Source organism: Chenopodium quinoa, unplaced genomic scaffold, assembly GCF_001683475.1.
Source record: "Chenopodium quinoa cultivar QQ74 unplaced genomic scaffold, ASM168347v1, whole genome shotgun sequence".
Lineage (NCBI taxonomy): Eukaryota > Viridiplantae > Streptophyta > Magnoliopsida > Caryophyllales > Amaranthaceae > Chenopodium > Chenopodium quinoa.
Genome location: NW_018743697.1, coordinates 3,875,415 through 3,903,214, shown reverse-complemented (window position 1 = coordinate 3,903,214; position 27,800 = coordinate 3,875,415). Strand labels below are relative to the sequence as shown.

General features: G+C 36.9%; 2 protein-coding genes across 2 annotated transcripts; both read right to left on the bottom strand.

The window, feature by feature from the left end:
• Positions 1 to 4,408: 4,408 nt before the first annotated feature.
• Positions 4,409 to 5,077, bottom strand: LOC110684498 (tropomyosin-like). The gene has a single exon (XM_021860953.1). The coding sequence runs from the start codon at positions 5,075 to 5,077 to the stop codon at positions 4,409 to 4,411; it is 669 nt and encodes a 222-aa protein (XP_021716645.1).
• Positions 5,078 to 26,750: 21,673 nt separating this feature from the next.
• LOC110684497 lies at positions 26,751 to 27,272 on the bottom strand. The gene has a single exon (XM_021860952.1). The coding sequence runs from the start codon at positions 27,270 to 27,272 to the stop codon at positions 26,751 to 26,753; it is 522 nt and encodes a 173-aa protein (XP_021716644.1).
• Between the last annotated feature and the right edge of the window lie 528 nt (positions 27,273 to 27,800).

Here is a 27,800-nt window from a genome sequence, read left to right as displayed (position 1 = left end):
AAGACGGCTTTTGTCACTGATCAGGGGTTATTCTGCTATACGGTGATGCCGTTTGGGTTGAAGAATGCACCGGCTACATTCCAGCGCATGATAAACACCGTTTTTATCAACCAGATTGGCAGGAATGTAGAGGCGTATATCGATGACATGATAGTCAAATCCAAGCTACAGACGGATCACCTAGCAGACCTGCGAGAAACCTTCACCACACTCAGGCGGCACCGGGTCATGCTTAACCCAAAGAAATGCGTATTTGGTGTTGAGTCTGGGAAGTTTCTCGGATTCTTGATTGACCAAAGAGGCATCGAAGCTAATCCGGAGAAAATACAGGCGGTAATTGACATGAAGTCTCCCCGCACTGTAAAAGAGGTCCAGAAGTTGACCGGTTGTCTGGCGGCATTGGGGAGGTTCCTCAGCCGGTCAGGTGACAAGTGCCTCTATTTCTTCCAGGCAATCAGGAAGAGGTCAAGGTTTGAATGGGGTGAAGAAGCAGAGGCGGCATTCCAGAGGCCTAAGCAGCACTTGCATTCTTTGCCAAGGCTAGTGAGCCCCCTACCCCGGGAGGTTCTGTACATGTACCTAGCCGTCTCTGATCACGCCCTTAGTGTCGTTCTCCTCGCTGAGAGAAACGACATTCAGCTGCCGGTGTACTTCATCAGCCATGTCTTAAAAAATGCTGAGCTCCGGTACCCCATGATCGAAAAATTTGGGTTGGCCTTATTCGTAGCAGTCAAGCGGTTGAAGCCTTATTTCTTGGCACATCCGGTTGTGGTATACACAGATCAGCCGCTCAAGCGTACGATGACTGCTATAGAGTCATCCGGTAGAATGATCAAGTGGGCTGTTGAAATACAAGGCCTTGAGATAACTTTTGAACCCAGGCGGGCAGTGAAAGGTCAGGCGTTTGCCGACTTTATTGTCGAGATGACTAGGCCGGTGCACCCGGAAAACCCTGATCAGGTCTGGAAGTTATTTGTAGACGGCAGCTCTACGGTGAACGGCTGTGGTGCAGGTGTTATCTGTCATTCCCCGGAAGGGGATAAGTTTGAATATGCACTACGGTTTAAGTTCCAAGCCTCCAACAATGAGGCAGAGTATGAAGCCCTGCTAGCCGGATTGCGCATGTGTAAGGCAGCCGGTGCAAGAAAGGTCGACGCCTGCTCAGATTCACAGCTGATCGTTAGCCAATACCTTGGTGACTACGAAGCCACCCATCCGGCTATGATCAAATATTTGCAGGCGGTCAAAGAGGAGGCTGGGTCCTTCGATGAATTTCATCTGCGACAGGTGCCCCGGTCTGAAAACAATCAGGCGGATGCCCTCTCAAAGTTGGCATCATCAGCCTCCGGTGATGCTCCTAGGACGGTCTTTTGGGAAGTCATTGAAAAACGAAGTATTCAGAATGATCCCATTGGAGTCTTGGACAGAACTGCTACCTGGATGGATCCCATCCGGTCCTTTTTGACGGATGGTACCTTTGCCGGATGACCCTTCAGAAGCATCAGCGCTCAAGAAGCGTGCTTCAAGTTTTGTTATGCATCAAGGGGAACTCCTCCGGAAGGGATGCCTGCAGCCGTTTTTGAAATGTGTAACCCCGGATAGGGGGAGAGAAGTTTTGGAAGATCTGCACGCGGGGTTTTGTGCCTCGCATATTGGCGGCAGGTCCCTGGCCAGAAGAACCAGACGGCAAGGGTACTTCTGGCCCACTCTTGAAGCGGATGCCATGGATCTAGTAAAGAGATGCGACAAGTGCCAAAAATTCGCTAAGTTGATACATCAACCGGCAACAGAACTCACGGCAATCCATAGTCCGGTTTCGTTTGCTAAATGTGGCATGGACATTTTGGGACCTTATATGCCTGCATCAGGCGGCCGCCGCTACATTCTTGTAGCAGTAGACTACTTCACCAAATGGGTTGAGGCAGAGGCGGTAAAAGGGATTAAAACGAAAGACGTGATTTCTTTCATCTGGAGAAACGTCATCACCCGGTTCGGGGTTCCAATGTCCATGGTTTTCGACAACGGACCGCAGTTCGAAACGCCTGTCCTGAAGACCTGGTTGGGAGACCAAGGAATTTCCCATTGTTTTGCATCCGTTGGCCGTCCTCAGGCAAATGGTCAAGTTGAGGCTTTTAACAAGTTGATCTCAGACGGGATAAAGAAGAAAGTAGAAAGAGCCGGTGGACTATGGGCAGAGGAATTACCTCATGTCCTTTGGGCTATCCGGACAACCGAAAAGAGGGCAACCGGTGAGACCCCATTTCTCATGACATACGGCACTGAAGCAGTTCTTCCCATTGAACATTATGAGCCTACTCTACGCATTATGTTATATGATGAGGAGGCTAACTGGGAAGCCATGCGGTTGGCATTAGACGCTCTTCCAGAGCGAAGGGGGAATGCTGCCTTGCGTCATGAGATCTACCGTCTGCGTATGACTAGAGCCTACAACAAGCGGGTTCGTAAAAGACCTTTGAAAGAAGGAGATTTTGTGCTTCGCAAAATGGAGGCAACCGGTAGGGCCAATGAACAAGGCAAATTAACCCCAAATTGGGAGGGACCCTACCGGATCTTTGAAGAAGTACGAGACGGCACTTACCGCCTGGAAACTGCAGACGGAAGAAAGTTGCCTAGAACTTGGAATGTAGATAACCTCAAAAAATACTACTTCTAAGTATTGTACATCTTTTGAAAATTTTCAAATGATTAATGAGAATTACATTCAATTTTGTATACAACCGCCATGTCTTGTGCCTACCACAAGCGGCACCAGTAATTAATTTTTTCATCCGGTGACACCCATACGGGTGAATTCATCGAAGAGAACATCTCCCATTTGGGTGGTAAATTGTTCTAAGCGATCACACAGGCGGCCAAATCCGCCTGACGATCCTTCGCACCAAAAAAGGGCCAGGCTAGCAACCCCAAACTTGCAGCCGGCTCACTTTTTGGAAGGACAGCCGGTACTCAATACCGCCGCCTGACTCTCTAAGAGCAGGCCTAAATTTTTTTTTTCATCCGGTGACACCCATACGGGTGAATTCATCGAAGAGAACATCTCCCATTTGGGTGGTAAATTGTTCTAAGCGATCACACAGGCGGACAAATCCGCCTGACGATCCTTCGCACCAAAAAAAGGGGCAGGCTAGCAACCCCAAACTTGCAGCCGGCTCACTTTTTGGAAGGACAGCCGGTACTCAATACCGCCGCCTGACTCTCTAAGAGCAGGCCTAAACATTTGGTCTAGGCCATAATTCATTCAGGGGTATGCTTGCAAAAGCCCAACCGGTGAATGGACATCCTAATCTGGTGTGATTCTTTTGCGAAGTCCCGACCAGTAATTCAGTATAAACCGACTGGCTCCCGAATCTAATGTTGGCACTTAGTGTATATTCGAGCTATATCATATGGATAGTCGCCTGGCTTGCAAAGACCCAGACCGCTATCCAGGGGCAATTACCCAGACGCCATCCGGTTTGGTTTTGGGTCGAAATTTCTTCGCCTAGTTTGCGAAGACCCAGACGGCAGTGTTACCGGTGGGGTCTTCTTGGAAACCCTTGCAAATTTCTTCGCCTAGTTTGCGAAGACCCAGACGGCAGTGTTACCGGTGGGGTCTTCTTGGCAACCCTTGCAAATTTCTTCGCCTAGTTTGCGAAGACCCAGACGGCAGTGTTACCGGTGGGGTCTTCTTGACAACCCTTGCAAATTTCTTCGCCTAGTTTGCGAAGACCCAGACGGCAGTGTTACCGGTGGGGTCTTCTTGGCAACCCTTGCAAATTTCTTCGCCTAGTTTGCGAAGACCCAGACGGCAGTGTTACCGGTGGGGTCTTCTTGGCAACCCTTGCAAATTTCTTCGCCTAGTTTGCGAAGACCCAGACGGCAGTGTTACCGGTGGGGTCTTCTTGGCAACCCTTGCAAATTTCTTCGCCTAGTTTGCGAAGACCCAGACGGCAGTGTTACCGGTGGGGTCTTCTTGGCAACCCTTGCAAATTTCTTCGCCTAGTTTGCGAAGACCCAGACGGCAGTGTTACCGGTGGGGTCTTCTTGGCAACCCTTGCAAATTTCTTCGCCTAGTTTGCGAAGACCCAGACGGCAGTGTTCCCGGTGGGGTCTTCTTGGCAACCCTAGTAAATTTCTTCGCCTAGTTGGCGAAGACCCAAGCGGTAGTGTTACCGGCGGGGTTCTTTTGGTTATCCTCGCAGAAATATGTATAAAAAATAACAAGAATTCTAGTATTGAAGTGCAGAAACATAAAAAGCATTCAAAAGCCGGCTCAGCCGGTGAAAATGTTAATATTCAAAATAAAAATTATTACAGCTTAGCCCATCTCATCCGGTGCTATTACAAGATAATGCAAGGCGCGCAGGCCGGGAAGTAGTTGCTACTCCAGGCGAACAGTGAACCGGTCCTATTCCGGTTGGTTCTGGGTTGGATCAGGGTGAGCGGCTGCGTTGGCTTCAGGAACAACTTCTTCCTCTTCAGCAGCCTCCGCCTGCCGTCGCGCAATCTCCTCTCTAACCCAAGCGTCATAGGGTCCGGGCCCCGGCTCATTCGCCTCCTCGGCCAGAATGGCAAGATCAGAATATTTGAAGGCGAGTTCCCAGACGGTGAAGTCCGCCTCCGGGTGGATGAGGGAAAACGCCCGTTGCATCCGGTTTGCACAGTCATGCTCATGCTCTTCAATGAGCCTCTCCTGCTCTGACTCCAAGGTGGCCTTGAAGTTCTCATTGGCAGCAGCCGCCTCTTTGCGCAGGCGCTCATTCTCTTTGGCAAGGCGGCCATTTTCAGTCTCCGCCTTGCTCAGCCGTTGGAGGGGCTCTGTCTGTTCCTCCAATTTTTTATTGGCATCATCCAGGGACGCCTGCAGTTGGTCAACTTGGTTTTTCAGCTGATCAATCTGCTGTTGGAGGGCCTTGGTCTTCTCCGCCTGTTCCATGCGTATAGATTTAGATTCTAAGCCATGCATGTACAAAGAGTAGTCAGCAACATTATGGGCGTCATCAACAGCCCGTTTGCTTCTCCTTACCTCCTCAGACTTGCGGGTATAAGCTCGTTTGAGCCCCTCTACGCGCAGCATAGCCTGCAAAAATACAGCCGGTTAATACTGCATATTTAAAAATGCATGTCAAGAAAATTACCGCATGGTTGTTGGAGCATACGTCGGCCAGGTCGACCAGCACCCGGTCGGCATTAAAGGAGTTGATCCCAGGGATCGCCTCCTTCTCGTCCCTGGGGACGGCTTTCAGCATGGCCCGGGCATATTGTGCCCCGTCCGGCCAGCGGGGAGAATTATCTGCACCAGAAACAGACGGTGAGAAACTCGCATATGCTCTGCCTATAGATTGCCGGCTGATTGGAGAATCCCCCGGCTGCGATCGAGACTGAATAAGACTTGACCCGCATGGGCAGATCAAGCAGTGTAAGGTCGAAGTTACCTTGGCGGCCCGAACGGCCTTCAGAGGGACCGGTTGCGGTCCTCAATGGGATGGCAGAAAGCACATCCGCAGATCCAGGCCCGTCTGGGACCCTTATTGATTTGCCGCCGGTAGTTTGCCGGTCGGCTGTCTTCTGCACCTTGGATGCAGACTCTTGTTGGGTCGGCGGAGGCCTGACCTGTTTTTGAAGGGACCGGGGCATCTGTTTCCCGTCCTGTAAACGAGAAAAATATAAGTTGTGGGATAAAAGGATTGAAATAAACGAGAAGGATCAGACGGTTATACCTTCTTCGCCGCCTGGGCAGCAAGTTTTTTCTCGAGATTGGCTTTCCGGATGTCGGCAGCCGACCTAGCCGGTGTCTTCTCGGTGGGCAGCATTTTCTTGGCTTCTTCTGCAGAGGAAGGCACACGGTTAGAATAATAAATAAGCAAGGAAATAAAAGCATCCGGTTCCAAAAAAACCGGCTGAGTTCTGAATACATACGTTTTTTAAACATGCTGCTTAGACCACAAGCGGACAAGAAGCATTCGTCCCTAAAAAATTCATGTTTGGGCACCCAGTTTCTAGGTACCCTTACTATCTCTCCGGATGAGAGGGTGTCAGGAACTAACTCAAAAAACCCGGAGTCAAGGATGGTCTCTCTATCATCCTCCGGGACAGGGGGCAGGCAGCACTTGGTCCCCAAGAGTTCTGGTTTCCGGTTGTAGATCCGGAATTCTCTGTTCTCTGCCGTAGTTGGGGCCTTAACCAAGTAGAACCGGTGCTTCCAGTCCGACCATTTGGATGGCTTGTCCAAGGTCATGAGGTATTTGGGCTGGGTGGTCAAGGTATACCAGGCTCTCCAGCCGCCTGGGCTCCTACTCAAGTAATGCATGTGGGAAAACGCCTCCCAGCCGGGGTTGAGGCCCTGCATCTCGCAGGCGGCGATATACCCTAAAATATTTACCCATGAGTTGGGGGTTAATTGCCAGAGACCTAGGCCATACCCCCTAAGTATGGCTTTTATTGTGTCGTGGAGAGGGAAGCGGACTCCGGCCACGAAGGCCGCCTCGTAGCACCCGAACCAAGCGTTCGCGTTCGGTTGTCCATCCTCCCACCATATTGTTCCCAGAGCAGCCGGGACTTTTATTGTATAGTCACCCCCCAGCGGCCGCCGTTTGATAAAATCTGGCAGCGCAGCCCGCATGAGCTCGCGGTCCTTAGAGGAGACGGCGATCATGAGAGGATCGTTCCTATTATCCCAAGAAGGGCTCTCCGCCTCCTCGCTATCCTCAGATTCGGTTAAGTAGCTGCTACTGCTACTTTGAACGTGACCGGCATCAGAGCCGGCTGGGGAGTTGGAGACCTCCTTATCAGAGCCTACCTGCTCTCTGGTCTCCTGGAGGGGAGCACTCTCTTCGTTTAAAATGCTATCACCCGGGGTGCTAGGAGCGCCCCCGGGTGAGCCTCTCTGCTCTACCTCTCCATGCTCTACTTCACCGCCTGAATCTGGGACCTCAGGCGGCTGCTCATCTGAGCTCCCACTTCTGTAGTTGGGATCTCTGGCAGTAGACCGGATTCTGGCCATTGTGTCCTGCACAGACACAGAGTCGGTCGATATGGGTGTTGAAAAAGGGTTGTCCCAAAGAACAGAGGCGGCAGACCCAGTTCTAGACTCAGCCGTACTAATAAACCGGCTGAGTTCACAGCTAGGTTCCGGGTATGGGTATAAGGGGTCCATCTACTTATGGGACCAATGAACAAAAATGCGAGTAAAAGACTCAAACGGAAATACATGAAAAAGCTAGAAAGAATAGAGACGGTACCTAGAAGAAAATCTGGAAATTCTCTGGGATGCTTGCGAAGACGCAGGCGGTTCAAAATCCGGCTGGGTTTCTCTGATTACCCTCTAGAAAACCTTTGGCTAGCTTGCAACGACCCAGACGGTATGTAGACCGGTTGCTCTCAACGAATCTCAACTCCGAATGCTCTCAACTCTCAAATTGCCGGCTGCTCTCAAATTTTCAGAAATTTGGCAAAGTTTGTAAATGAGAGCTCGGGGGACATCTTCTCCTATTTATAGAATGTCCAAGAAGGTGAAAAGTCGTGACTCTTCGCCTTCTGCTTTTCCATCCTTCAAAAGGAATCTGAAGAGTTGTAAAAAAAAAAAAAAAAAAACTTTCACCGGCGCCACGTGGCACCCTGCCACGTCAGCACCAGTGAGGGGCAAATGTTTGGGGTAAAAATACCCTAAACACGTGGCCCAATGGCCTAGTGACACGTGGCATCCAGCCGTTGGTCAGCAGGGCTCCAATCCTCTGCTGACACGTGTCCTCTAAACCCTAAAAGGGAAACCATCCCTTCCCCACTATAAATAGTGGAAGGACCCTCATTAATGGGGGCTGGAACATTTGTAGTTCACATTGAATACTCCTCAAAGAGAAAAACACTTACCCCGAGCAATATTAATTGCGGAATTCTCCCATTACGCGAGAAGTAACTCCTACATTACGTGCATTCTACCTCCCGTATCTTTACTAACTTGATCGTCGGAGGCGGAGCTCCTACCCCCAGGAGTCTTCGTGATTTTGCAGGCACAGGCGTCGAAGGGCATTCTTGGAATTGTAACTCTCCCGCAGGACACATCAAAAACCCCGAAACAGATGCTATTTGGATTAAACGGAAGCTAGAGGCAATAGAAAAGGAGCAAGAAGATTTATGGAAGCTTATATTACTATAAATATTATTCTTTCGGTTATTTGATCATTTATGGATTTCTAAATGATCAAGTACATTAATATTCATATATATATATATATATATATATATATCAAGAAGTTATATGTTCAATTACGTAACAGTTATAACAAAATACAATAAAATGTTCATAACCAAAAAGACAAATGTTCAGTGTCAAAACAAAACATGTCCAGTTACATATTACTTATCAAAAAAAAAAATTAAGCTGGAACAAATATATGTTGTTTCAATCCAAATTCTTACTTATTATTATTTGCCAACCTATTCGCTACATTAGTGTAAAAAAGAAAAAGCTAACAACCTATCATACTTAGAAAAAATATGTTGATTAGCTACCACGTTGAACACTTTGAACATCTCTTGGAATACTTGGAGGAACTTGAAAATTTATTGGAACACTTGGACGTAATTGAACCTTTTTTTCTTGGCACACTTAAAGAAATTTGGACATCACTTGGAGCACTTGAATGAACTTGGCCTTTTATTGGAGCATACACTTGGACAATACTAAATTCTTTCTTAAAAGCATATTCATTGTACCTGCCATAAATTTCTTGTTCAGAATTAAAATATGTAAAAAGTAACTCTGATTTAGTTGCTTTTTCATACAAAATTTCATCACTAGCACCCGCTGCATAAGTTTTTAAAATGAACATAATCAATGACAGATATGTACAAATACAAAACAGTACATATATAAATGATCATTTAGCATTATCAATTTGATCAAAATAATAAAATAAAATAAAGTACTAAATATTTAAAATATAATTAAAACATCTATAACAGAACATTAGTTTGAATCATAATGAACATTTAGAATTATGAAATTGATCAAAATTGTAAAACTACTAAAAAAAACACGAAAACGTATATAAAAAAAATATAATCAATCACAGAAAACAAATCACAATCAGCAATCATTAAACTAAAAACAGCAAACAAACTTGAATCATAAATCATACTAATCGAAATAAGAGACAAAATTTATTAAAATAAAAACTTCAATTCACTTGAATTATAACACTAAACCAAATTGAACTAAATTAAACAAAGGCTAAATTGATTAAAAAAAACTTGAAAAATCGAATAAAATCAGCAAATAATTTAAAACAAACAGCTAACAAAATTGAATCAAACAATTGACCAGCAAGCATTAGTCGAAATCAGAGACAAAATTGATCAAATTAAACAACTCCAATCAGAGACAAAATAACTTCACAATCACGATCAAATTCGACAATTGAAGAATGTAGCACTTCATTATCACAATCAACAGCTCCAATCAATGATTCATCCATAAATAGGAGGAAAAAAAGTGATTGAAAGAGAAATAATGTTGAAGAAGAGAGAGAAAATGCAAAAAAAATAAAAAAAAAGCGTAAAACAGAAAAATAGGTTTTGAATCATATATATAAATGACTTGAGAGATAAGATAAGATAAGATAAGATTAAAAAAAAACCTGAAAAGCATAAACAGGTAAAACGATGTAGTATAATTGGGGGGAGTAGGCAGCATTGTCTAAAGGGGGTTGTAGGTAAAAATTTGCGGCCAATGAGCCCAAAATTATAGCCGTGCAAATTATAATATGCACCATGGTGCACCTTAAATTGTGTGCACCACCAATGAGTTGATGCCACGTAATTAGTAGTTGCCAGCTGTAGCTTTCTTCTTTCAAATTCTCAACGTTCTTCCCTTTTCTATTTCATGTGTTCTTTCCTTTTTCAATTATTTTCTAATTTCTCAATTCCTTTTCTTCAATTTTCCTCTTAAACTTACCTGATTTTAAATCATCATACATAATTTTTCTCTCCTCTATCTTTCTCTCTTCGTATATTGAATGCGGTTATCACCATTGTTTATTCCTCTGTTTTGATTGAATTTGGCTGGAATTCTCCTGGAATTACCTTCATTATAAAAGTCAATTCGACTAATGAGATAGGATCGAGAGGAAAAATCTTGCATTTAATTTAATATTTGACTGGTTTTGTCCCGGAGAAGATGATGATGGTTCGACGGAGTAGTTGAGGCGAAATAGGTGGCGGTGGATTTTAGCTATATGAGGAGATTAATTTAGGAAGAAATTAATTAGGAAAAGTATATCTAACTTGCAGAGTATGTGGAGCTTCATTCATGGTGAATGTTGCCTAACTTGGAGAGAGAAAGTAATAAAGTTGTTAATGTATATCCTCATATAGTCATATCTGACTTACTTTGGTTAACTTGATAAAAGAAAAATCAACTTAGCTTGGTATCAATTAAACAATCACGCATCCCGTAAAAAAAAAATCAAACAATCACGCACATTCATATAATTTTCAATACATGAACCCCTTTTATTTAGTTCATGTGTATAGAATCGATCATTTTCTCATTTTATTATGAACATTCTTGTATTCGTTTATATTTTGGTAATTTTGAACATTTTTGTTAAAAATTTGAACATATGATACGTATCCTATGTAAATAAATTTTTACCGGTATATATTTTGGAATTTTGAACATCTTAATTATAATTCTGAACATGCTATACATTTCTTATGAACATTTCTTTAGATCTATGAACATTATGAACAGTACATCTTAATTATAATTCTGAACATATATTTAGGAATTATGAACATCTTAATTATACAGATTGGTTATTAACATATATTTTTAATTATATTTTTCAGTGAATAAAGAATAAATCTATTCTAACTCAGTACAGAAACAAGTCAGAACTGATAAAGAAGCCTTTTGAGCTATAATGGTTATGCTTTTTGATTTGAACTTCTAACGTAATTTCATGAACATATGTTATTTATGAACATACATATATATTTTGCATTTGCTTAAAAAAAATTGTTTTTTTTTTAAATAAGTGGTTAAGAATTTGTTATATATTTTGTTATTAATTAGATATATGAACCTATATGTTACATTGGTTTTGAACATATATTCATTCTATATACGAGTGCTAAGTAATTTTATACAAGTGGATACGAAGTATGGAGTATTAAGTTTGAACATTCTACTTTCATAAATTGAACACTATTTTTTTTTAAAAATGAACATAATAGACGTATATTCTTATTAGTTATTAAGAGCATATGATCAATGGACATAGTACTATACCTGTATTATAGCTTTTTTTCTCATCGAGATAGTAATAAGTCCGTGTATAATAGGCTAATAGCTTCAAATAAAGAACGAAAGTGGTAATACATTACTATATATGTTGATAGCTGGTTTGTATGAGGTGAAAGATTTATAAGCAAACTCATACGTTAAAATATGTAAAATAATAACATAGAATCTGGCATACAACATGTAAATGACAAATAAATATTAAGTACAAAATAATAAAAATCAACTAATAATAAGAAATTTAAAATGAATGAAGAACCATGATAATAAACCTATAGGTATGTATTTATTATATTGAAAATGAATATGATAAATGAATGAAGAACCATGATAATAAGAGCAATGTGCATTAGCATAAGAACAAATGACTTTGTTGGCTTTTCACTTGATTCTGATACCTTATCAGAAGTTTCAGAGGGCTAGTCTGTTTCTTCTAGTGGCATATCAGAAGTTTCAGGGGGGCTTTTCTGTTTCTTCTAGTGGCTTATCAAAAGTTTTGCTTCTCAGAAGTTTCAAAGGGCTTTTTTAATTTCTTTTGGGGGATTTTCTATGGCTTCTGGTTGCTATTAAGATGTTTTCGAGGGCTAAGCAGATGTTTGTTGTGGCAGTTCAAATGTTTGTGGTGGTAGTTCAGATGTTTGTGGGGGTAGTTCAGATGTTTGTGGGGGTAGTTCAGATGTCTTTGGACTGTTAATAAAAAATAAACAACATAATGAAAAACAATGAACACCCAAACAAATTTGAACTTCATAAAGCATAAGCTATATGATCATAAATAATAATTAATATGAACATGAAACATAAAATATTTGAACACAAATATTGAAGTGGGGGTTGTTCACTGTTCTTTGGGGGGATGTTCAGTGGTTATATTGTGTTGTTTAAAAGTTTTTTGAGGGTGTGCAGTAGTTGGTCTGTTTATTATTAAATATTAAACAACAAAATAAGGAAACACACAACATCCAAACAAATTATTATTTCATCATACCAAAATACTTAATATAATTTATACACAAATTTTTTTTTTTGATGGGAAGAGATGAGAATAATATTAAGTAGAAGAAAGGCCTAAATCAGCCATTACAACCTCATGTATCTCAATGGGATACTCTTCCAACCAAACTCTAAGAGAAACAAACTTACTACTAAGCTTAGCAAGACTATGAGCAACCTGATTTCCTGTTCTCTTCACAAAAGCAAATGAGCATTCATGGCAAGAATTAGCAAGCTTAAGAATATCCTTGGTAATTAAACCAAAGGCAGTAAGATCTTCCTTCTGCTTACTCAAGCCATAATGGAGCTTGATATTGTCCGTCTCGAGGCACACTCTCAAAAAGCCAGACTCCATTGCAATTACTAAAGCATGCCGCATTGCCATTGCCTCCACCACATCCACATCGAAGCTTCCTGCAACCTGCAAACACGTAGCAGCAACAACATCCCCCACACTATCACGCATAACCCCTCCAAGCCCCACCATTCTCGACTTAAAGATAGCCGCATCAGAATTCACTTTTATAACTCCCTCAGGAGGAGATTTCCATTTGCACTCCAGGGGTTCAGAAACAGAGTGGCTGCAACCATGATCATTTGCAGAATCAAACTCACCAACAATGCTAATTGCTTTGTGTAGTACTTCAGTTATCTCTCTCTTCTTCCCTGCGAAAATCCAGTCAGTTCTACGCAGCCACACACCCCACAAAGTGCTCCAGAAGACATTCCACCACGAGTGATCCTTGAAAATCAAGCGCACCCCACCACACCACTCCGCAAAAGTGCTGCCATTATACTTCCTAACTTCCAGACGCAAAGGAGATAGGTACCACAAAAGATTTGCCTCCTCACAAAACACCAACATATGCAAGATAGTCTCTTGAGCATCCCCACACATAGGACAAACAGAATCAACACTCATACCTCTATGTAGCAGAGAAACACGAGCAGCAAGGGCTCCCCTGATTGCGCGCCAGCAGAAATTTTTAATCTTTGGGGGGAGGTCTGAATTCCAGATGCACTTCCAGTCAAAAGCAATTGGGGGATTGGAATTGGAGGCTTTCGATTGAGCATGCTCCATACTCAACAAGTTGTAAGCAGACTTCACAGAAAAGCATCCATTTTTTGACCAATGCCAAGACCACGAATCTGAGCTATCAAATAAGGGAATTGGGATGTTGACAATTTCCTTCACTTCAAGAGCTGAAAAGTTAGAGTTCAGAACAACCAAATTCCAGCTTCTATCAACCATCAGGTCACGGACAGTGGATGGATTATCATCATTTGAGTTCCTTCTGCTCACTACACGAAAATTCGGAAGACTAGGCACCCAAGGATCCTTCCAAACATCAATAGTAGCACCATTTCCCACATTCTTCCTAATACCTTTTAAAAGCACATCCCTTGCACTCATAATCGATCTCCATGTATAGCTCGAATGTGATGCAATTTTCGCATCCATAAAGGAAGAGTTAGGAAAGTACTTGCCTTTGAGGACCTTTGACATTAACGAGTCCTCCTTGGTAAGAATTCGCCAAGCCTGCTTTGCGAGAAGGGCTCTATTAAAAGCTCTCATATTGCGGAACCCAAGGCCACCTTGACTTTTTGGAACATACAACTTATCCCAAGCCACCCAGCTCATCTTCCGTTCTTCCCCTTTTTGACCCCAAAAGAAATTCCGGCACAATCTTTCAACTTCATTGAGTATGCTCACCGGGATGGTGAAACATTGCATAGAATAAGTAGGGATCGCTTGAGCTATTGACTTAATTAAAACTTCCCTCCCGGCTTGAGATAAAAAAATTTCTTTCCAACCCTTCAATTTTTTCCAGATACGATCCTGAATGTTTTGAAAAACCTGTTTTTTAGAGCTACCAATATATGTTGGGAGCCCTAAATATTTATCGTGACCCTCGACTGCCTTAAAAGATAACTTCATCTGAAGAATATTTTTCCATTCTTGCTCAATGTTTCGGCTAAAGGACACCTCAGATTTATCCATATTCAGTTTCTGACCAGAAGCAACTTCGTAGGTTGAAAGAATTCCAAGCACATTTTCCACCTCTTCTTCATTTGCCCGCACAAACAAAAGACTATCATCTGCAAAAAATAAATGAGAAATCGGATTGACATTCCGACCAATTTTAACCCCATGGATAAGTCTCCTATTTTCAGCATCCCTAATCAGAGCAGATAAACCTTCCGCACACATAATAAAAAGGAAAGGTGATAGTGGATCACCTTGCCTTAGCCCCCGGCTAGGCTTAAAGGATTTCGAAGGTTGACCGTTCACAAGGATATCAAAAGAAGCAGTCGTAACACAATTCATAACCAAGACCACATAGTTAATCGGTAAGCCCAATTTCAGCATTATTTTCTCCAAAAAACTCCATTCCACCCGATCGTAGGCTTTGCTCATATCAAGTTTCAAGCCCAAGTACCCTTTTTTCCCTTTTTTCTTCTTCCGGAGGTAATGAAAGCACTCATAAGCAACCAACACATTATCTGTGATTAATCGACCCGGAACAAATCCACTCTGTGACTCATGAATAATTGAAGGGAGAACCAATTTCAACCTATTTGCAAGCACCTTAGTGACAATTTTGTATAATACATTACACAAACTGATAGGCCTATAATCAACAGGAGACACACATAATTTCTTTTTCGGGATAAGCACAATGTGAGTCTGATTAATCGAACCTATGGTACCACCATTATTAAGAATATCAAGTACTTTCCCAACAACATCAACACCAACTATCTCCCAAAATTTCTGGAAAAAGATAGCTGACATACCATCGGGACCAGGCGCTTTGGTGGGGTGCATCTGGAAGAGAGTAACACGGACCTCATCGGCGGTGAACGGGGCAGCAAGAGTAGTACGCTGTCTATCTGTCACCTTTTCCTCTACTTTGGCAATGACCGGTTCTACTTCAATGTGGCTATTCGAGGCAAAAAGATCAGTGAAGTAATCCACAAAAATAGCCGAAATTTGCTCTTCATCTTTATAAACATTACCGGCCTCATCGGAAATTGCATTTATATTATTTCTCTCCGCTCTTTGCTTAGCCTTAGTGTGGAAAAAAGTTGTGTTTTTGTCCCCATTTTTTAACCACTCTTGACGGCTCCTCTGCTTCCAATACAACTCCTCACGGCGTTCCAATTCATCCATACGATCATCCAACGCTCTCATTTGGGCTATAACCTCATCAGATTGAACCTCACTCATAAGATACTCCATCCTTGCTTGACAGTCTTTTAATTCCTTCACAAAATCCCCAAATTTCTCCCTACTCCAAGCACTCAAATTTTCCGAGGTAAAAGCAATTTTTGAGCATATATCACCACCCCTTTCCCACGCATGACTAACAATCTCGGCACAATTCTCATCCCGAAACCACATCTCCTCAAACCGGTAAAGCTGAACCTTCTTCTTCTTCTTCTTCTTTGGAGTACTAAGGGCTTCCTTCACACAAAGTAAAATGGGAAGATGGTCAGAGCGCCTCTTGGAAAGATGAGTAACAAAAGAGCCCGGGAAATTATTCTTCCAAGCTTGGTTAGCAAAAAACCGGTCCAATCTCTCTTGTACATTCTCACTGCCTCCTCTATTGTTGGTCCATGTAAAATCATGTCCCATGTACCCCATATCCTCCAACTGGCAGAACTGAATAGCATCTCTCAAAATTTCAGCTTCTTCATTATTAAAGGCACGACCACCTTGCTTCTCACTTGAAAGTAACATGAGATTGAAGTCCCCACCGCAACACCACGGATCATCAGTGAAGTCCATCAAGTTCTTCAGCAGCATACCCGTCTTATATTTATTTTCGTCCTCGGGGTGACCATAAATACCTGTGAATCTCCATCCTTCATGAGTGTGAGAGTTAACCCAAGCATCAATGTGATTTTGTGAGAAGGAAAGGATGGCAACATCTAAAGTATTTTTCCACAAAAGAGCAAGGCCTCCACTTCTTTTCCTCCCTTCACCAACACACTCCACGGTAAGAGCAGCATTAAATTTCAGCTTGTTCTTTACTTTTTCTAATTCATGCTTCTTCAATCTAGTCTCCGAAAGAAAAAGCAGTTGGGGGCTCTCAAGAAACACAACTCGTTTCAAGGCATTGACTGCAGAGGTGCTCCCCAGGCCCCTACAGTTCCATGATAAAATGTAACTCATTTGTCACCGAGAGCCCATTGTGTGGGGCTCGCCACATGGTCAGAATTGGAGACGTGGGTTCTCTTTTTGCTTCTATCATTAATATCAGCATCCATCAAGTCATCCGTGCTCAATTCCTCACTCCTCTCCCTTCTTTTTTCTCCTGCAATTTTCAAGTCAGTAGACATGCTATGATCACCATCTCTTGGGTTTCGTTTCCATCCCTTCCCTTGAGATTTCTTTGTACTATTATTCGAGCCCTTAGCTGTGACAGTTGACAGCAGAATTTCATCCTTTTCACCACTAGTAAATGTGAAAAATTCATCAGATTTTTGTTGCACAATTTTATTATCATGCTTTCCACTGTTTAATCCAACACCTTCAAGCCTGCTAACAACTTCATGAACATGAGTGCGTGTAGTATTTTTATCGACAGGTTGCTTAGGTTTGGTAATGAACAATGGTCTAGCACAACTAACACCCTCCTGCCCACCATCACTCTTCTTATAAGCAGCATTATACTTCCATGGGGAGGCTTTCAACCAAGACCCATAAGAGACCTCAGGTTCATCTATCTCCCTACACTCCTCACATTCCTTCACACCATGACCCATTCTACCACAATAAAAGCAGAAAATAGGGGGTTTTTCATACCTCACATCAAAGCTTTCCTCAAGACCTCCTCGCATCTTCAATCTGACAGACTTGACTAAGGGCTTGCGAACATCAATAAGGACACGAATTCGAATTGACTTATCAATTCCCACTTGAGCAGCATTGTCCATCTTCACAAAGGTTCCCAATTTATTTCCGATCTTCTCCACATTGCTTAGGTTTAAACGCCCTTTTAATGGGAGGTTATAAACCCTTACCCACATAGGGAGAGCGTGCAAGGGTATATCAGAGGGCTTAGTCGAATCATTCGTCTCGCCAAGAACCAGGGCATGTCTATCAAAGTGCCAAGGTTGATCTTCCAACACCTTATACTTATCCCTCCAATGGTGAAATTGGAACATGAACATGTTTTTGCCAATGTTCGATATCTCGACTCCATGCTTAGGTTGCCAAACATCTTTCATTGTTGTTATGAATGCGTTAACATTAACGTTGCGGTTTGTCCAGATTTTCCCTACCAACGCAAGTTCAATCCGGGCATCCTCATCCTCTTGTCCATTATCATCCCACTCAATTGCCTCTTCAGTATCTCCCTCCTTCGATAAAGCAGCAATAGCTTCATCATCATTATTCGAACCAATTAACGAAAGGTTTATTTCTTAATTTTCCATAATCAATGATTAGCACAACGAAAGGCACAAAAACTGAGATTAAAACTCGAAAATTCGAGAAAAATCCTCAAGAAAAGGAAACCCTAGTAAAAACTAGAACAAAACCCTCCCAAGGAAAACCTAGAGGGAACTTTTTACTTTATAAATATTTATTATTTATGTTATGCTTATACACAAATTATTATTATTATTATTATTATTATTATTATTATTATTATTATTATTATTATTATATATATATATATATATATATGAACATCAAACATGAATTATATGGGCACAATTGCATTGTTAGCATTGCCTCCACTAAGTTCAGAAGTTTTTGAAGGTGGTATAGAACTTTATGGTGCTTGTACAGAACTTTATGGTGCTTGTACAAAAGTTTCTGGAGGTGGAACAGAAGTTTTTGAAGGTCGAACAGAAGTTTCTGGAGTGGGTGGTATAGAAGTTTTTGAAAGTTGTTCAAAATTTTCTAAAGGTAGTGCAGAAGTTTCTGGTGGCTTCTCTTTCTTATGGGTTTTTTCTGTTTCAATGGGCATCTTTGGTTCAGAAGTTTTTGGATGTTGTTAAGAAGGTTTTGAAGTGAGTTTAGTGTTTTCTGGTTGTTTTTCTCTCGCAGGGGGTTCTTCTGTTACAGGGAGAATCTGTTGTTCAGAAGTTTTTGGAGGTTGTGCAGAAGGTTTTGAAGAGGGTTTAGAAATTTGTGATTGTTCAGAAGTTTTTGGTGGTTCAGAATTTGTAGGGGATTGTGAGGGTTGATCAGATTTTTCAGGGTGCTGTTTAGATGTAAGTGGGGGCATTTCAAATGTAAGTGGGTGCATTCCAGTAGTTGGACTATTAATAAAAAAAATAACAATATCATTAACATTTGAAACAAATATATGAATGTAAAGCAAATTGAATATCATAGTAAATAAAACATATATGAACATAAATTGAAGTGGAGGCTGTTTAATGTTTTTTGTTCAAAAGTTTCTTAAGGGTGTTCAACACAATATTAAATAGAACATATACCAACGTAAATTGAAGTGGGGGATGTTTAGTGTTTTTTTCTTGTTGTGGGTTGTTCAGTTGTTTATAAGCGATGTTCAGTGGTTTATTTTGTGTTGTACAAACATAAATTATATTTCAAACCAAACAACGTATATGAACATTAATCAAGAAATATATAACCCAAAATATACATGTTTGTTGGACTTTCTGAAATTTCTTTGTCTAATTCTTCCAATATTTTTTTATCAACAATTTGACTTGACTTAGATATATCTTCTAATTTCTTCTTTTTTGGTGTTTTGACTTTGAACATTTTGCTTAATGTCCTGTTCAAAAAGTTATGGTTCAAATTAGTATTCAATTTTAAAATTTTCAAATTGTGAATTTAAATAATAAATTACTTACATATCATCTTCATCCTCTTCAATAGGAGTAGATACTTTTGATTTTCTAGCAAAAAAAAATTAAAAAAATAAAATTGAAAGAAAAAAATCAAAACGACAATTATTTTAAAAAATTTAACGAAATCGTATCAAAATTAAAGTAATTTAAGTGTTGTTTTTAGTTGTTCTTCATCGTTCGCCATGGAAAACTATCAGTTTTTAGAGAGAGAAAATTGAAGAGATGAGTGAGAAAATTGAAAAGAGGAGAGAGAAATGCAAATGAATTAATTGAAGGAAGTTTATAATTTATGAGAGGAGAGAGAATATTTTTAAAATGATTAAAAAAATAAAATGGTTGTTTTATTCAGAACAGTTATTTTTTCTTATAAAAAAAATCGAATCACGTGTGTTGGGTGTGGTTAGCGTCTGGGTTTCAATAGTTGGGCGTGGATTGTTTGTCTGGGCTCCGTTTGTTGGACGCGTATTGGGCATAATACCAATTGCCCTTATATACTTTATGTGTTTATTCCCTTTCTATACCCATGTTATAGCCCAAAATTATAAATGAGCCCTAAATTATAGCTGTTCGATACCCATGTTTCTTATCCAGATTTCAAACAACCATTTTTACACTTTACCAGCCACCGTAATTCGCCACCACAATGCCAAAGTGATGACGTCAGCGTTGCGTACTAATGTTTTTGGGTTTTAATTCGGCAGCGTTAGGTTGAAACCGGAGATATTTGCAGATTTCCATTGGAAATTTTGTGGGTTTTGATCAATCGGAGAGTTGATATGGTTTCTTATAGTTGATTTCCTGCTCCAATGATTAGCGAGGTTCCCATCACTCACTGTAACAGATATTCATTACATCAAATTCAAGTTTTTTCTTTATTTTTTTTATGATTTAATATTTTTTGTTTATATATATATATATATATATATATATCGAAAATTCTACAGTAAACGACGTGTATCGTTATGTACCACTAAAGCAACGTACTGCAATGTACCACTATTAATTAAATATATTTTATATTTATTTTATTTTAAAAACATGATTCAACTCTAGCTGAGATGGTAAATTGTATTATTGTTTTGATTTGTGGTTTAAGGATCAAATCTATATACTCACCATACAATTTTTTTTTTCTTTTTAATTTACACCTAGAGATTAGATAAAAATTATATTGTATAAGGAAATCAATGACATTATAAATGTCAAATCTATATCAATTTTCTTCCCCACGTATATATTATTCACCAATTTTGATTTTTTTTTTCTTTTTTTGGGGTGATGAGGACTTCACCAATATAATTGTGATAATTGTAAGGAAATTCATTAAAAGCAGATATTTTTCTTTGTAAACCTTTCGGTCTCCATAATTCGTATTAGGTAGTTGTTTCAATTATTTTTTTGATGAGAGTAGTTGTTTCAATTAAAAGACTTTGGCTCCTCAGATTAACCAGCCAAATAATCTATTGAAGAATAAAACTAAAACAAAAGGTATAATCATAATAAATCGAAGGTATGAAAAGCAGCACTAATCAATTTGATTATCTTTTTTTTTAATGATATTTATTCAGTATTGAAATTTTATTTGGGTTTATATTAAATCTGTTACAATGGCTACCAAATTATTGTAGCCATTGAATATAAATCAGGGTTTTAAATTAATGAGAAGGAGAGATTGAAATTAACAAAAACAATTAATTTATACTTAGAAATACTGATTAGGGTAACATTTTAGATTGATGAACGGAGAGATTGATATTAAAAAAACCAATAAATCAGAATCTTCAAATCTGTTGAATAATGTTATTCCCAAATTATAATTTGCTTCCATCTTTAATTGTGATGAACGAAAAAAAAAAGCGAAGGAGATAGGCAGAATGAGAGATCAGGGTAGGATAGAAACAAGAAAAATACTGAGAAAAAAAAATAGAAGGGGTTAAGTCTTTTTTTTTAAAACTTCACAAAAAAAAACACAAAAAAAAAAAAAAATTCACCGTAAAAAAAACAAAAAAAAAAAAACAATATCCAACTAAAGGATATAAATTTAAAAGGAATCTATAAGGGATAATTTTTTTTTTAAAAAAAAAATCCTAATACATAGCGGTACATATTAGTTACAGTACATAGCATTGCACGTCATGTACAGTTACAGTATATGTTAATATTTTTTTTCCTTTATGTTCTAAAGTTTATGTTAATGTTCTAACTCAAATTCTTATGATACAATTATAATCTAATATTGTGTTTTATAATTATGTTTTCTAGAACAAGAAGAGAAGCATGACAAAAAACGAGAGGATAATAAAGAAGAAAGACAAGAGTCGAAGGAAGGAGAAAGACAAAAGGAGCAAGAAGGAGAAAGACAAGAGGAGTAAGAAGGAGATTTGGCAAAAGGTTATGATCTAAAGTATTTCTATCATGTTCTAAACTAAAGTTTTCTATTATGCTCTATTATATTTTTCCCTTATGTTCTTAAGTTTTCCCTTATGTTCTAAAGTATTTCTATTATGTTTTAAGATTTTCTATTATGTTCTAAAGTTTTCTATTATGATCTATTATATTTTTTCTTTATGTTCTAAAGTTTTCCCTTATGTTCTAAAGTATTCCAATTATGACATAAAGTTCTCTATTATATTCTAAAGATTATAATATATGTTTGAAATTATTTATAGAAAATGTCAATCTTTTAAAGTACTTTTGATTATAAAGTATTTTCTATTATGTTCTAAATTTTTCTATTATGTTCAATTTTATTTTCCCCTTATGTTCTAAAGTTTTCTTTTATATTTTCAAGAACAAGAAGAAAAGCAAAAACAAAGACAAAAGAATAATCAAGAAAAAAGGCAAGAGGCGAAGGAAGGAGAAAGACAAGAGGAGCAAGAAGGAGAAAGGCAAAAGGAGAAGGAAGGAGAAAAAGAGGCAAAAAAGAAAGTTGAAGCAAAGAAAGGGTAATCAATGTAACTTAATAATAGGAATAATTAATACATTGGTTTTGGTTTAGAACATATGTTGGACGATTTGGTAAAACTTTAACATAGGATTAATGGTTTGTGTTTTCTAGTTATATATATTGGTTTTGATTTGGGTTTGTTATAAGTATTTCAAATATGTTCCAAAGTATTTATGTTTATGTTCTAAAGTATTTCTAATTATGTTCTAAATTACTTGCCCATGTTCTAAAAGTAATTTTGATTTTGTTTAGACAAAAGAATAAGCTTAAAATTTTCTTGCGTACAACAAAGAAGAAAACGAAAAGGAATGATGACACACCAAAGGCACCAATTCCTCCAAAAAAGATGCATAAAGATATTTCACCTCCAAGCTTCAATTTGTTGACGCCCTCACCAATAGTTGGTAAGTTTGACTTATTTTAACTTTATTAATGTTATATGTATATTGGAAATTTATTATATTTATTATGTCAAAAGTTCCTTTAATGTTCTAAATTTTTTGGATCTAGATCATCCACCTACATTGAATGAAGAAGAAGAGGACAACAAAACCAAAAAAGAAAAGAAGAAGCATGTTGAAGAAAAGAACAACAAAGAGAATAAGCAACGGTAATTAGATTTAGGCTATGGCGGTTGTTTGATTATTATTTGATTTTAGTTGTTGATTGTTTTTATTTTTTAATTCAATTGAATAGGAAGCAAGAAGAAGAAGAAGAAGAAGAAGAAGAAGAAGAAGAAGAAGAAGAAGAAGAAGAAGAAGAAACAAAGAAAAAAAGAGGAAAGGATAAGCTTCTAATGTACTTGCGTTCGCCTTTTATGGTTACTCATGAAAAACTCTTCAAAAATGTAGATCATAAAATGATAGCTGAGTATGCTTTTGCTCAAGGAGATAACGCGTAAGATTTCATCCATCTATATTTATACGCTTATAATAAAAGTATTTGATTATGTCATAAAATATATATATTTATGTTCTAAATATTGTATTTATCTTCTAAGGTAGAAACTTATGTTTTAAAATACATGTTTGAAATTCCCATCTTCGTTTTCTAATCAAATTCAATTTTGATGGTTATATTTTTCCTAAGTAAATGTTCTAAATGTTACAAGTTTATGTTCTAAAGTACTATGCTTATGTTCTAAAGTTGTATGTTTATGTTCAAAATTACGTGCTTATGTTCTAAACTATTATGCTAATGTTCAAAATTATGTTTTGATTAATATAGTTTATGTTCTAAAATATTTCTGGTCATGTTCTAAAATTTAGTTCTAAAGCACTATGCTTATGTTTAAAATTATGTGCTTATGTTCTAAAGTATTTTGTTTATGTTCAAAATGCTGTTTTGATTTAATGTAGTTTTTGTTCTCATTTTAGGGAACTTTTGTATGCTGACAAAGCGGCAATGGTGATTAGGAGAGATGAGATGGATAGTCTTTCAGGATTAGTCACATGTTCAACAACATTGCAGATGCTTATGCTTTCATATTAAATTGTGAAAACAAAAGGCGTGGTGTAGACAAGAAGAGTAGATTTTTTTTCTCTACTGAATGTTATGTATGTTCTAATTATCTTACCATTATATTTTAAATTACATGTCAATGTTCTAAAGTATTTCAAAAAATATTCTAAAGTAGTTCTGATTTAGTTCTAAATCACATGTCAATGTTATAATGTATTTCTAATTATGTTCTAAATTACATGTCTTTGTTTTAATTATATGTCAATGTTCTAATTACTTGAGTTTTAATTTTTTTTTTCCAGCTCATTCTTTGCACTGAAAAATACATCAAAAATACTGAAAGTTGGGAAGATAGAAAAAAAGCTTTGTTTCATCAAATGAGAAATGAAATGACAAATGCCGAAGTAACAACATTTAACAACTTTCAATTGGTAAGTTTTTTTTTCTTTATATAGTGTTATATTTATTTTTATTGAGTTCTAAATTACATGTCAATGTTCTAAAGTATTTCTAATTATGTTCTAATTTATTATTATAATGTTTTAAAGTATATGATTATGTTATAAACACATGTTTGGTTATGTTCTAAAGTCTCTGATTATGTTCTAAACGTAGGTTTTCTTTCCGGCTGTTTAACCGGATCACTATTATTTGTTGTGCTTCAACTTTATGGAAGGTACTCTTGATGTCATTGATAACATGATTCTTCCACCAAATGTTTCGGTAGAAGACAAATATGGGGATGATTTTACAAAAATGGTAAGTTGTAAAGTTTTGATTTAGTTAATTATAATTTTTTTATTATGCTATAAAGAAATTTAGGAACATTGATATCATATGGAACATTAACCTTATTTGGAACATTAACATAATTTTAAGTTATTTTTATTATGTTCAAAAGTTTTCCCATATGTTCTAAAGTATTTCTATTATGTTCTAAAGTTTTCTCTTATGTTCTAAAGTTTTCTATTATGTTATATTATATTTTTTCCTTATGTTCTAAAGTTTTCCCTTATGTTCTAAAGTATTTTGTTATGTTCTAACATTTTCTATCCATATGTTCTATAGTATTTCTATTATGTTCTAAAGTTTTCCCTTATGTTCTAAAGTTTTCTCATATGTTCTAAAGTTTTCCATTATGTTCTAAAGTATTTCTATTATGTTCGAAAGTTTTCCCTTATATTCTAAAGTATTTCTATTATGTTCTATAATTTTCTATTATGTTTGAAATTATTTATATTACATGTCAATCTTTTAAAGTACTTTAAATTTTATATATATGTTATAATTTACATATCAATGTTCTAAATTATTTCTAATGATATCCTAAATTATATATCAATGTTTTAAAATAATTGTAATTGAGTTCTAAATTCCATGTCAATGTTCTAATTATATTATTAATTTTTTAGTTGGAAGCATTTGAATTTTATGAAGAAGTTGATAAGAAGAGTGCAATTATTTCCACTTATGAAACAAGAAATGTTGAGATGATATAGAAAAGCAACCGAAATAAACATGATTGTGGAGTATTTCTGTTGAAGCACACGGAATCCTATGAAGGCCAATGTCAAAAACAATGGAATTCAGGACTAGAGAAGGATAATGTAAGTACAAAACATATATGATTAGGTTCTAATTACATGTCAATGTTTTAAAGTAATTCTTATTATGTTCTAAATTACATGTATATGTTCTAAAGTCATTTTTTTTTGTGCAGTTTGAGCAAATGAAAAGGTTACGAGTGGAGTATTGTGGGAAGATTATAACATCAGAAGTAAATGAAGAACGGAAAAGAGTGTTGAAGATGGCTAGAAAGTGGTCAAAAATCAACAAATTTTGATATTTGATTGTGTAAATCTCAAGTATATATAATAGTAATTTTTTGTACAAATATATGATTATGGACATGACTGTTTTGAACATGTGTATATTTTGAAACATTAATATCATTTGGAACATTAACCTAATTTCAAGTTATTTTGATTGTGTTCTAATGTATATAAAGTAATTCTTAATATGTTCTAAGTTGCATGTGTATGCTCTAAAATAATTCTTATTATGTTCTAATTTATTATTATAATGTTCTAAAGTATTTAAGTTGTTACTTGCAAAATTTGCGCAAAATAAATGGTTCACATTACTTGAAAAATATTCTGTTATCTCATACTCATCCAACCCCATTATCATATTATAATATTGCCAAAAATTATGTTAATAAAATAATAAGAGTTATAATATAATCATGTTATATTAAATTGTAAACATAAGAATAAGAATATAGAGAATAATTGGACAAAAAATAATATGCCATTATGTTTTCAAAATAATAAAAAAAATGTATAAAAGAAAAATTTACACAAAAATTTTTCCATGTGCTATTTCCTAAAAATAAAATGTCCCATACGGTTGTATGAATAGCATAATCAACCTGAAAAAAAAATTAATAATTAGAACATAAACACATTATAAATTTCTATTATGTTTTATTATATTTTTCCCTTATATTCTAAAGTTTTCTATTATGTTCTAATGTTTTTATTATGTTCTAAAAATTTCTACTATGTTCTATTATATTTTTTCCTTATGTTCAAAAGTTTTCCCATATGTTCTAAAGTATTTCTATTATGTTCTAAAGTTTTACCATATGTTCTAAAGTTTTCTATTATGTTCTAAATTATTTCTGTTATGTTCTAACATTTTCTATCCATATGTTCTAAAGTATTTCTATTATATTCTAAAGTTTTCCCTTATGTTCTAAAGTTTTCTATTATGTTCTATTATATTTTTTCCTTATGTTATAATAAAATCATGTTATATTATAATTGTAAACATAAGAATATAGAGAATAATTGGACAAAAAATAATATGTCATTATGTTCTCAAAATAATAAAAAAAATATATAAAAAAAAATTTACACAAATTTTTTTTTATGCTATTTCCTATAAATAAAATGTCCCATGCGGTTGTACGAATAGCATAGTCAACCTGAAAAAAAAATAATAATTAGAACATAAACACATTATAAAGTTTAGAACATATTTGATGCATTTTAAAACATATACAAAATGTTTAAATTAAAAATTCAAAGTATTAAATTTAATTCAAACATATTTGATGCATTTTTTTCTTATGTTCTAATTAGTAATAAATTAAAAATTATTACTAATTAGAACATAAGAAAAAAATGTTTACTTACAATATCACTTGACTTTCCTTGAACAATTACAACTATCATGATGACCAAGCTCTCCACATGCTCTACATAATCTTTTCTTCTTTTGACTTTGTTCAACAGCTTTTTCTCTGTCACTCTTCATTCTCTTGTCACTATTTGGAACATGCGTATCATTTGGAATAGGGGTATCATTTGGAACATTAACCTGATTTGGAACATGAACCCCTGTACCTTTGTTTTTTGAAATTTTTGGAGCTTTGATCAAAACTTCAAAAGGTAAACTAGCTCCAATAAGCATTTCAATGTCTTTAACTTTGCTACAAAAATTGTTGCTTCCATTTGTCGTTTTCTTCTGTTCCAAATCTATTCTCATGGCTCGAAGTTTTTTGACAAGATCACTTAGATCATCTTCATTGTTTTGCACTAAACTCACACAAGCATGAATTTCACACCACAAATCATTTAATAGCATCTTTTTATCTACTGCATTATGACATTCCTCTAAAACATTACCCTCTAAATCAAAAATGGGCTTCTTATAAGCCATTGTACACCATCTATTTAAAACGTAAGTCTTGGGAATTTTTTCTAACATCCTTGCTTTCCACACCCAAATCATATGCCTACAAGGCACACCATCACGTTCAAATTTTTTACAAAAACACTTGGTATCTATGGTAGTTGGATCAAAAAACATCAAAAGCCCTCCTCCTAGATTCTTCCCTTAATTTGAAAATGTAAATCTCATTGTCCTTCTTCATCTCCTCAACACCACAATTAAAACATCCAATTTCAAGCTCATATTGAAAATCATAAAAAATTGTTGTTGTAAACAACTTAGAAGCATCTTTTTCTAAAGGAATTGGAGTCTTACACTCTGGACGCTTATTCTTTGAATCATTATCCATTTTATTTTGAGTGTGTCTTTGAGCATCCAATGCACATTCAAACCTATAGAAAATAAAAATTAACTTTAAAACATAGAAAAGAACTTTAGAACATAAAGTGAATTACATTAGAACGTATTAAAATAATACACATGATCTAAATACTATTAAAACATTAAACTAAAACT